Source organism: Anomaloglossus baeobatrachus, chromosome 1 (assembly GCF_048569485.1).
Source record: "Anomaloglossus baeobatrachus isolate aAnoBae1 chromosome 1, aAnoBae1.hap1, whole genome shotgun sequence".
NCBI lineage: Eukaryota > Metazoa > Chordata > Amphibia > Anura > Aromobatidae > Anomaloglossus > Anomaloglossus baeobatrachus.
The window spans coordinates 220,103,658-220,116,090 of record NC_134353.1 but is presented as its reverse complement, the minus strand read 5'-3'; the positions used below and the strand labels follow the sequence as shown (position 1 = coordinate 220,116,090).

Genomic DNA, 12,433 nt, shown 5'->3' with positions numbered 1-12,433 from the left:
CTCGACTACATCACTGGGCAAGGTCCCAGCTGGAGTACTCTCTGTACGATGAGGCAGACGTAGCTGTTCAGGACTCTGTTCCTGAGACCGCTCTCAATCCGGATACACCGGATGGTGACGCTATAGTGAATAATCTTATTGCGTCCATCAACGAAAGGTTGGGTATTTCTCCCTCAACTCCTCCAGTGGAGGGGTCAGCTTCACAGCAAGAGAAATCTCTATATATTGAGTACTTGTTTAGCACTCTGACTCCAGAGACGCAGTCCAGAAACGACACGCTTATCACGATAAGCGTTTCTCCGACCGTATTAATGAGACACGTGTCGCTCCCCCTGACGTGGTCAAGCGCTAGACCCAGTATCCAAATGTGGATCCCCCAATCTCCATGCTTGCAGCTAGATCTATAGTTGTAGTGGTGGATAGGACTTCACTTCAAAATGCCATTGACAGGCAGATTGGCCTCTGGTTGCAATCTGTCTATGAAGCTATCGGCAGGTCGGCTGCTCCGGCAGTCGCAGCCGTGAAGGCACTCCAAGCTATTTCAGCTAGTATTGCGCAGAGGGTCGCTGTCACAGGTACTCTCGGTCCCAGCAGCGTCTTTAACTCGCAATGTCGGCATGGCGAATCATGCTGTTATTGCTGTCCGAGACTCTACGAGCCGGACGTCAGTGGCATCCGCCAACTCCGTGTTTTTACGCAGAGGCTAGTAGTTGAGAGATTGGAACAGAGGCTGCTTCCAACGAAGTGCTTAACCAGGTTGCCTTTATCTAGTGATAGTCTGTTGGTAAGGGTTGAATGAAATCATTCAACTATCCAAGATGACTCAAAAAGCCCAGAAGGGCATAGATTCCTAGCGGGCTCAATTCACGCCCGGGGAAGGCAGCCGGAGGATCCGCTACCAAAGCGTTTTCCTCATAATTTTCAGCCCTCTCACTCCGCAACCGCGGGGGGGCAGACTCCCCCGCTTTAGCGGCATTTACCTACCGCAGGTTGAGGGCCTGTGAGTGAGAGTCAGTTTGTTTTCAAACTACCGCACCGACCGAGCCGAGGCTCTTCTGCAGGCGGAAAGAGCGGTAATCCCTGTTCCTCTTCAGGAACCAGATACGCATTTTGCCCCGACCTGGTCGTGGTGCCAAAATAGGACGGCTCCTTCCGTCCCGTTCTGGACTTTATACTGCTTAACGAGCACGTGAAAACCAGGCGGTTCCGGATGGCATCACTCCGCTCCGTCATTGCCTCTCTGTCTCAAGGAGTTTTCCTAGCTTCAATAGACATCAGGATGCTTATCTACACGTGCCGATTGCTCCGAGGCACCGGCGTTGGCTACGATTCGTTATTAAAGACGAGAATATTTCGTTTCGTAGCCATACCCTTTGGCTGGCGACAGCCCCACGGGTGTTCACCAAGTTCGTGGCAGCAGAGGGAGCAGTCCCGCGCTCTCACGGTCACTCTGTGATCCTTTACTTGGGCAATCTACTGGTCAAGGCACTCTCCTTTTACAAGCATGCCAACACAACCTGAACATGGCGCTGGACCCTTCCCAGAGTTTCGGGTGGGTCTTCAACTTTTCAAGGTTGAACCCAATCGCTGGCATCTCCTGGAGAGTTTTCACACTCTCTCAGCGATAGTGAAGCTTCCGCTGGACAAACAGCGTTCACTACAGACGAGGGGACAGTCTCTCCTTCAAGGAGGCGCCTCATCCAGAGGCGAGTTTTAGCTTTTCCAGACGGTCAAAGACCATCTTCAGAGGAGTCCACTCTTCAACTCAGTGGTCTGGAGCTCTGGGCAGTGTATCTTGCACTGCAAGCCTTCCTGCAGTGGCTGGAATGCAAATAGATCCGAATTCAGTCGGACTATCTACAGCGGTGGCATACACCAACCACCAAGGCGGACTACGCAGTCGACAAGACTCCCAAGAGGTCCGGCGGATTCTGCTATGGGTAGAAGACAGAGCATACACCATATCAGCTGTTCACATCCCGGGCGTACGACACTAGGAAGCAGACTTCCTCAGTCGCCAGGGCGTGGACGCAGGGGAATGGGCTCTGCACCCGTTTGTTTGCAAGAATTCTGTAGACGCAGGATGAAGACGGACGTCGACGTCATGGCTTCTCGGCAACAACAAGGTCCCGATTTTCATGACGCGGTCTTACGATCAAAGAGCTCTGGCGACAGGCGCCTTGGCTCAGGATTGGTCACAGTTCCAGCTACCGATTGCTGCCACACCATCCTCGTCGCCCCAGACTGGCCGGGGAGGTCGTGGTACCGTGATCTGTGGCATTTCACCGTCGGTCGACCGTGAGCACGACGTCATTGCCACCATGAGACGGGCTAGCCAGCCGCGGTCTGCCAAGATCTACCACAACTCGTGGAAGATATTTTTATCTTAGTGTTCTGCTCAGGGAGGGTCTCCCTGGCCATCGGCATTGCCTACTTTGCCTTCCCTCCTGCAATCTGGTTGGGAAAGAGGTTGGTCGCTCGGCTCCCTTTAAGGGCAAGTCTCGGCACTATCCGTCTTCTTTTCAGAAGCGTCTAGCACGTCTTCCTAAGGTGCGCACGTTACTACAGGGGGTTTGTCATATTGTGCCCCCGTACAAGCGGCCGTTAGATCCATGGGATCTGAACAGGGTACTAGTTGCTCTCCAGAAGCCGCATTTCGAGCCTCTGAGGGAAGTTTCCCTTTCGCGCCTGTCACAGAAAGTGGCCTTTCTGGTTGCGATCACGTCGCTTCGGCGAGTGTCTAAGCTGGCGGCTCTGTCATTCAAGGCTCCCTTCCTAGTGTTCCACCAGGACAAGGTAGTGCTGCGCCCTATTCAGGAGTTTCTCCCTAAGGTTGTATCCGCGTTTCTTCTTAATCGGGATATACCCTTTCCTTCCTTTTGTTCTCATCCGGTTCTCCGGTATGAAAAGGATTTACAGTTGTTAGTTCTGGTGAGAGCACTCAGAATCTACATTTCCCGCACGGCGCCCATGCGCCGCTCTGATGCATTTTTTGTCCTTGTCGCTGGTACGCGCAAGGGGTTGCAGGTTTCTAAAGCCACCATGGCTCGATGGATCAAAGAACCAATTCTTGAAGACTACCGTTCTGCGGGGCTTCCGGTTCCTTCAGGGCTGAAGGTCCATTCTACCAGAGCCGTAGGTGCGTTTTGGGCATTACGACACCAGGCTACGGCTCAACAGGTGTGCCAGGCAGCTACCTGGTCGAGCCTGCACATTTTTCACCAAACATTATCAGGTGCATACCTATGCTTCGGCGGACGCCAGCCTAGGTAGAAGAGCCCTGCAGGTGGCAGTGGCTTCCCCATAGGGGAGGGCTGTCTTGCAGCTCTAACATGAGGTATTTCTTTACCCACCCAGGGACAGCTTTTGGACGTCCCAATCGTCTGGGTCTCCCAATAGAGCGCTGAAGAAGAAGGGAATTTTGTTACTTACCGTAAATTCCTTTTCTTCTAGCTCTTATTGGGAGACCCAGCACCCGCCCTGTTGTCCTTCGGGATTTTTTTGTTGTTTGCGGGTACACATGTTGTTCATGTTGAACGGTTTTTCAGTTCTCCGATGTTACTCGGAGTTAATTTGTTTAAACCAGTTATTGGCTTTCCTCCTTCTTGCTTTGGCACTAAAACTGGAGAACCCGTGATATCACGGGGGGGTATAGCCAGAAGGGGAGGGGCCTTGCACTTTTTAGTGTAGTGCTTTGTGTGGCCTCCGGAGGGCAGTAGCTATACCCCAATCGTCTGGGTCTCCCAATAAGAGCTAGAAGAAAAGGAATTTACGGTAAGTAACAAAATTCCCTTCTTTTGAATGATCAGTGGGGGTCTCAGGACCAGGACCCTCTCTGATCTGCAGGGCATTTTTTTGTCCTGTTGCATCTTTAGAAACGTAGAAAACGTAAAAAAAAACCTGTTCCTCTAGAGTGTAACTGTCATATTGTTAAAAAAAAGACTGAAGTGTTCAGCTGGGCACTCTACCCCTTCTCTGCTCAGCTCTCCTTGGAACAGAGCGCTGTATAGGTCCATAGAAGGTATGTGAATCCATACTCGCGGAGAGTGCACTAAGGGTGCGTGCCCACGATCAGTATTGGCAGCGTTTTTGACGCAGCCTACCTCAGCCTTGTCCAAACCGCTGCGGTGTACAGTACAAGCACAGTGGATGGGATTTCTAGAAATCCTGTGCCAACTGTGCTTCTTTTTTCCGCCGCAGACACTGACTTGCGGTGCGTCTTTGAAGACCGCAGCATGTCAGTTGTTTGCTGCGGATTCGCATGCGTCCTATGTAGGGAGCACACAAGCGAGAGACCGCAGCGCACTAAACCCTGATCATGGGTACGAGCCACCACAGTCTCCTGCGGAGGAGACATGCGGCCCCCCAGTCAGTACTCGCTGTGTTCTGAACGCAGTGAGTCCTGATTGTGGGCACATACCCTAATAGGGCTGATGAGGTACAACGCTTAGCCGAGGGGGGGTCTCACACCCGGCGCTTCACTGCAGCATGTCAGCAGTTCTATCAAACAATGGACACATATGAAAGCTGATGGCCTGCGGGAGCACACTGATGGCTGGAGCTTGCTTTCAGAGTACTTCTGGTTTTCCGCTGTTGTTGCAGGTGGCACAGTATGGCGGTATTTTAGTGCTGCACTGGATTACTTGTGCCGCACTACAATGCTCCATCTCATGGGTCACCATATATGCCCAGCTATTCTACCCTAGAAAGAGCTATTGCAAGAGTGTGTTCTGGTCAAGGCTGCTGTACAATATGCATTCATATCAATGGTACTGCGTTTGGAAGTGGAAATTTTCACCAGAATGCCGTATATAAACTGCTGTGTAATCTGCTCACAGTGCCCTAGATAATGGCTGGCATGGTGAGCATAAATATGGTGCAAACTATTTCCAATACATGTCACAGAATTCATCGTCCATCACTGGGACACTTGGCTTGCTTTTTAGCAGATAGCCGGGTTCTCTTACACTTTGAGACCTTTTGCTGTTTGTGCTGATGACATTAGTTCTCCTAACAAAGAAACCCGATGGCTCAGATGGCGGAGGTCTGTAGTGGCCGGCGGAGGTCTGTAGTGGCCGGCGGAGGTCTGTAGTGGCCGGCGGAGGTCTGTAGTGGCCGGCGGACATCTGCTGTTCACACTACATGGATAGCATAGGGGAAAATGGCATCCATACAGGCAAAAAGCATAGTAAAGTACAGCTTGTTGGCGAGGGGTCATCATGCTTTTATGCTCCTCTATAATGTAAAAACAAATGTAAGCAAAAATAGTAATAAGTGATTAATATGTAACTGAACCTGTTATGCATGAGTATAAGAGCCATCCTAGATGGTGGATAACTCCAGTGTAGAAGTATTGCCCATAATATGTCCCAAGGAAAGCCGTCCGCACATGGCCTTACATGAAGCTACCATGGTAAGTTGGGTCCCTTAGGTGCAGAACTGGGGGGCCGCGGCTGACCGTGGAGATATGCTTCAGTTCATTGCTGCCCCAGTGTGCCCGTTAGTTCAGCTTTTGGTGACATATTTTCTCGGCTACTAATCTCTCACCATTTTTTGTTTTTTAGGTGTTCAACAGACTCTGGTTTCCTCTGGTGCGACCGGGAGCATTAGCCGTCCTTTCTCACATGTTACTTAGCTTTCAACATTCACCAGAGGCTTTTCACATGGTAAGACGTTTTTGCAAGTTTTGTATGGAAATGCTTGGAGTTTTCATGTCCAGGTGTAGTAAATACTCTAGAACGCATAGAATTGGGTCTCTTTGGGATGGAGTAAAAAACACAGAAAACAATCATTAATGTAAAAGATTCTGAAATATGGATCTGGTAATGGGAAGGGATATTTTCCTCTTCATGCTCATGAGATCCACTTTAGCCATTTGTTTTAGACAACTCTTAACCCTCAACTGAAGTCCTAGGAATCGTATTGCACAGGAGGGGGAGGGCTGCTAACTCTGGACATGAGGAACATTGAAAGGCTATGTGCACACGCTGCGTTTTTTTTGGCCGCTAAAAACGCACCCGCGGCAAAAAACGCATGTGTTTTTACCGCGATTTGGTGCGTTTTTGATCCCTGTGTTTTTCTGCGGTTTTCCAATGCATTGCATGTGGGGAAAACGCAGGAAAGAATTGACATGTTAATTTTTTTTTTTTTTTAAGCTCAAAAACGCAGCTTAAAAAAAAAAAGTTGTGTGCGACCAGCAAAAATGAAAACTCATAGACTTTGCTGGGGAAGAAAAGTCGTGCAGTTTTGAGGCCAAAAACGCACCCGAAAAACGTGCAAAAACGCACTGTGTGAACTTGCCCAAAGAGTGCCCTGCTTTCCTTCCCCTGATTTATATCTATGTGAGCTTTAAAGGGAATCTGTCAGGTCCAATATGCAGCCAGAACCACGAGCAGTTCTGGGTGCATATTAGTAATCCCTGCCTAACCGTCCCTGTTTACACTAGCATAGATAAAGAGATCTTTTGGAAAAGTATTTCTATAGATCATTTATTATATGCTAATGGGGCCAGGGACAGTCACAAGGGCGTTACTTCCCTTGACTAGTCGGCCCACATAGCATGCTAGCACGCCCCTGTGAGTGTACTAACATGCTTTTTAATGGGCAGCGACGCCGCACATACCTCAATCTTAATGGCGGACGGCAGAGGATGGATGCACAGTCCACTGCACATGATCCGGAGACCCCAGGACTTCCGATCATACGCACTAAACTGATCCCGGGTGTAAGCTTCCTGGCTTCAGTGAGGTATAGTGCACATGACTATCCTCCAGATCATGCCCAGTATGCATCCATCCTCTGCCGGCTGCCGTTGACAGTGAGGTATGTGCAGGGTCGCTGCGCATTCATTAAGGGCATGCTAACATACTATGTGGGACGACTAGCCAAGGGAAGTAATGCCCTTGCAACTAGTAACTAGTCCCTGGCCTCATTAGCATATTATAAAGGATCTTTAGAAATACTTTTTCTAAGCATCTCTTTATGTATGCTACTAGATACAGGGACAGTTAGACAGGGATCAGCAATATGTACCTAGAACTGCTCGTGGTTGTGGGTGCATATTGGACCTGACAGGTTCACTTTAAGCTCGCATGTATTTCTAGTATGATGAGGAGAGTAATCCACTTCCAGGCACCTCTGACAACTACTTATTTCCCATGGAACGAAAGATTGAAATCAACTCATGGACTGTTCAAACCCAACAGCATTGTCCTTTTTCTTCCCCAACATTATCTATCAGGGGAGAGTTAGGAGGCCACCATGCACATTAGATGTTTGGCTGGTCCTGTCAGTGGCTGCATATTGGGATCTTCTAATGTGTTTTAAATTGGACATATCTCTGTGGCTAACCTAAAGGGTGTATCCCAGGCTTAAATAAAAATCAATACAAATTTGCAATTGCTACCTACCTGCCTGTTGTGCATGGCACTGTTCTTTGCCGACACAGAGAGGTGGCAGACCGCTCCTGCTGGCAATACAGTGTCTTATTCAACAGAGTAGTTTCTCTTCTCCGTAGACAGGGCGGGACAGTCGACATCACACTGATTGACAGCTGGCTGCCTAACTGGTGGAGCCGGCTGTCAGTCAGCATGATGTCTGCTGTCCTGCCCCGCTCTGTTGACGCGACGTCTGCGGAAGCTACTGACTCGCTGGTACTAGCGGTCTGTCATCTCTCTTTGGCAAAGAACAGCGCTGGGCACAACCGGCAGGTAGGCCGCAACCGCCTGTTAATTCTTAAATAATAAAATAATAATGCTTTTAATAATAATAATAATAATAATAATAATAGCAATAATATCAAATAACTCCAATTAGAAATGTAGTATAGTTCTCCTGATATAGCCATGTCGCCATGGTTATGACCACGAGCATCGGTCTCGATATGAGTGGTCGTAACCATAGATACCTGTAGAAATCTGCTGTGTTTTGGGGTGCCAGTTAATGATAATCAACAAGAGCTACTGGATCTTTAAAAGAGGACTTATTGCAAATAGTGTATTTACAATGGCATACATAAGGGAAACCTATCTAAGGGAAAAGGTAATAGGAGAGAGTGGTGGAAGATTGGAAGTGGGAGTCTGGCTAGCTTGGTATGCTACCTGTATATCAGCCACACAGTCAAACATGGCCCATACAGTACCCATCCCTGGAACACCTCCATATAATAGTGCTATCCAATCACTTCATAGTCTTTTGAGTTGTCCAGGAACATGCACATGGCTGGTGATGTTGATGCTCTCCTGAAGGTGGCTCTCTTAGATGCAGAATGGGTTCGAGGATCTACACTTGACAAATGTATGTGCAATGGATTTCATCTTCCTGTGAATGGGGTCCTGGTATATAGGAAAGGTCTTCATATCAAAAGACCTGAGGACAGGTTTACAAAAACTTCATTTATGCTGTGGAGACTTGGTGTCCATGTCAAGAACAATGGATCATCCCCCCAAATGCCACAGGGGTTATGTACAGATGTAGATTACATGAGGCCACAGGCAAAATGTTCAATTCACATGGAAATGCACTCTTTGCTCTGTCAATAGAACCACGTGCAGTACACTATAGTACATACAAAGTACATACAATTGCCTTTCTGCCTCACAGGGCATGGTTTTGTCTTTGTAGTAGACCTTTGAGCTCTGGTAGTATTTAGAGTTCATGGATCTAATTCTGAGTTCAGTGATTCATATTGCACATTACACATATTATCTATGTTGGCTTCCAACATACACTTCTTTGTGTCTAAATGACACACACATACACACGCACACACTTACAACCAGGGCATGACAAAATAGCCTTCCGCCACAGGATCACCGTTCACTTATTCACTATGCGTAGCTGCATGAAGGCAACATCACTGAGAGGTATCGAACAGGCACAAGGCATAGAAATCACCGGATTCTCAACATTCATTCTCGTTCACACATATCGACTATTATAATATATAATATTCTATATATATATATATATATATATATATATATCTATATATATATATATAGATAGATAATATTTATTGCATACACACACTGGGTGCGAAAAGTGTTCAGACTCCTATACATTTTTCACTCTTTCATTGCAGCCATTTGGTAAATTCAAAAAAGTTCATTTTCTCATCATTAATGTACACTCTGCACCCCATCTTGACAGAAAAAAAACAGAAATGTAGAAATGTTTGCAAATTTATTTAACAAGAAGAACTGAAATATCACATGTTCATAAGTATTCAGACCCTTTGCTCAGAAACTCCTATTTAAGTCACATGCTGTCCATTTCCTTGTGATCCTCTTTGAGATGGTTCTACTCCTTCTTCATTGGAGTCTAGCTGTGTTTAATTAAACTGATAGGACTTGATTTGGAAAGGCACACACCTTCTATATAAGACCTCACAGCTAACAGTGCATGTCAGACCAAATGAGAATCATAAGGTCAAAGGAACTGCCCAAGGAGCTCAGAGACAGAATTGTGGCAAGGCACAGATCTGACCAAGGTTACAAAAGAATTTCTGCAGTACTCAAGGTTCCTAAGAGCACAGTGGCCGCCATAATCCTAAAATGGAAGACGTTTGGGACCACCAGAACTCTTCCTAGACCTGGCCGTCCAGCCAAACTGAGCAATCGTGGGAGAAGAGCCTTGGTGAAAGAGGTAAAGAAGAACCCCAAGATCACTGTGGCTGAGCTCCAGAGATGCAGTAGGCATATGGGAGAAAGTTCAAGACATATGAAAGCCCGTATAGAGTTTGCAAAAAAACACACGAATGACTCCCAAACTATGAGAAATAAGATTCTCTGGTCTGATGAGACGAAGATAGAAGTTTTTGGTGATAATTCTAAGCGGTATGTGTAGAGAAAACCAGGCACTGCTCATCACCTGCCCAATACAATCCCAACAGTGAAACATGGTGGTGGCAGCATCATTCTATGGGGGTGTTTTTTAGCTGCAGGGATGACAGGTTGCAATTGAAGGAAAGATGAATCTGGCCAAGTACAGAGATATCATGGAAGAAAACCTCTTCCAGAGTGCTCTGGACATCAGACTTGGCCGACGGTTTCCCTTCAAACAAGACAGTGACCCTAAGCACACAGCTAAAATAATAAAGGAGTGGCTTCAGAACCACTCTGTGGCCATTCTTGACAAGGCTAGCCAGAGCCCTCACCTAAATTCAATTGAGCATCTCTGGAGAGACCTGAAAATGGATGTCCACCAATGTTCACCATCCAACCTGATGGAACTGGAGAGGATCTGCAGGGAAGAATGGCAGAGGATCCCCAAATCCCAGGTGTGAAAAACTTGTTGCATCAATCCCAAGAAGACACATGGCTGTACTAGCTCAAAAGGGGGCTTCTACTCAATACTGAGCAAAGGGTCTGAATACTTAGGACCATGTGATATTTCAGTTTTTCTTGTTTAATGAATTTGCAAAAATTTCTATTTTTCTATTAAGATACTTTCCGCACCCACTGCGTGTGTGTGTGTATGATATATATATATATATATATATATATATATATATATATATATATATATATATATATATATATATATATATATATATATATATATATATATATATATATATATATATATATATATATATATATATATATGCGCATTATATCAACATTTCTACATGGACAATGCATCCAACTAATATCAATTTAAATATCTATTTCAAAATATATTGACACGGAGAGGCAGTCTCAAGCCTTCCAAGTTAATTATATATAGAAGAAATGACAATCGTGTATTTGTCATACTATAAAACAATCCCCCTCTCCTTTGAGTTGCATACAGTTTGTGAATATACGACATGTGAATTGTGCCTCTGTAAAAGTATTAGGCTCCTTTCACACTGCGTTTAGCCTTACATTCACAGGTCCCGTCGGGGCATCCGTCTGAACCGCCCCTTCTCCACCCCGCAAAGTGTGTTTCGGACGCATGCGCTGACAGGGCCATTGACTGTAATGGAGCACACTACGTTAGCGTGTGCTCTGTCTTGCACCATTTTTGCACATATACGGTTTCTGAATTCAAACACCCGAACGTAGTCGACTATGTTCGGGTGTCCGCCTGCAGAAAACGTATATGCACGAAAATGGTACAAAACAGAGCACATGCTAACTTAGTGTGCTCCATTACAGTCAATGGCCCTGTTGGCGCATGCGTCTGAAACATGTTTTGTGGGGGTGGGGCGCTTCGGATGGATTCCCCGACGAGACCTGTGAACGTAAGGCAAAACGCAGTGTAAAAGGAGCCTTAGTTGAATATTTAGAGCAAGATAATACAGTGAGAAAATACACTACGCAGGACGACACAAAACAGACAAACAGAACAATTAGTTAGGTCGGGGCCACACGGGGACTAATGTGAGTCCTCACATGACACTCGGCTCACACTGGCAGCACAGCAGGAGCCGAGTGTCATGCGAGTGTCACTGCGACTGAGGTCCGATCATGCGATCAGACCACACACAGCTACGGGGGGCGGGCCGGCCCTAAGGAAGGGAGGGAGGGATTTATCTCCCTCTCTCCTCCGTTGCCGGCTAATGCCATTCTCGCCCTGCACTCGCACACCGGTGTACTGCGAGTGTAGTGAGATTTTTCTCTCGCCCCATAGATTTGAATGGGTGCGAGAGAAACAAGTCTAGCATTACAATCGCAGCATGCTGCAACTGTTTTCTCAGTCCAGTTAGGGCTGAGAAAATGGTTCATTTCATGGCTCATGGGTGCTGACACACAGCTAATATTGGTCCGAGTGGAATGCGATAAAACATCACATTCCACTCGCTCCGATTTTCATGCCGTGTGGCTTAGGCCTTAACTCAACATTTATCTGTCTCATGGTGAATAAAGATGAATAAAGTGGTCACGTTGGTTTTGCAGATTTAGGCTATGTTCACACAGGGCTTTTTTGGTAAGTTTGTGCTGCATTTTTTAGCTGCAGATTTTCCTTGGTTTTATGCACATCCATGCTATTAAAAAGCTGCTTTTTACAGTCCCAGCAAAGTCTATGAGATTTCTGAAATCTCATGCACACACATCAGCATGTAAATTTTTTGCAGCGTTTTTGCAACGTTTTTTCCTTGATAACTCATTTTGAAGAAAAAAATGCATCAAAAATGCCACTAACAAAACGCACATGACTCAAAGGAGATTTCCTGCCACAAGATCAGGTTTTGGTCAGGAAAAATCTTAAGAAAAAAAAAGCCCTGTGTGAACATAGTCTTAGGCTATGTGCACACACTGTGGTGACCACAAAGATGCAGGTTTTTGGTCCCAAATAAACTCTCCCTCGGCATGCATTTCTTGCCTTGTTTTGCTGCATTTTTACAGTGTTTTTGCCCAGTGCGTTTAAGTCAAATCTATTGACTGGAAGCGCTCAAAAACGCTGGCAAAAACGCAGAAAGAATTGACATGCTGTATCTTTGTGGTCA

The 12,433-nt window shown here is 46.4% G+C and overlaps 1 protein-coding gene across 1 annotated transcript in view; it reads left to right on the top strand.

Moving 5' to 3' along the window:
• The window catches only part of USP38 (ubiquitin specific peptidase 38), an 85,051-nt gene that overhangs the window by 28,253 nt on the left and 44,365 nt on the right, over positions 1-12,433 (top strand). Inside the window, exon 5 of the mRNA XM_075348191.1 lies at positions 5,565-5,666. Coding sequence (XP_075204306.1) covers positions 5,565-5,666 — 102 coding nt within the window. The remainder of the gene's footprint in view (positions 1-5,564; positions 5,667-12,433) is intronic.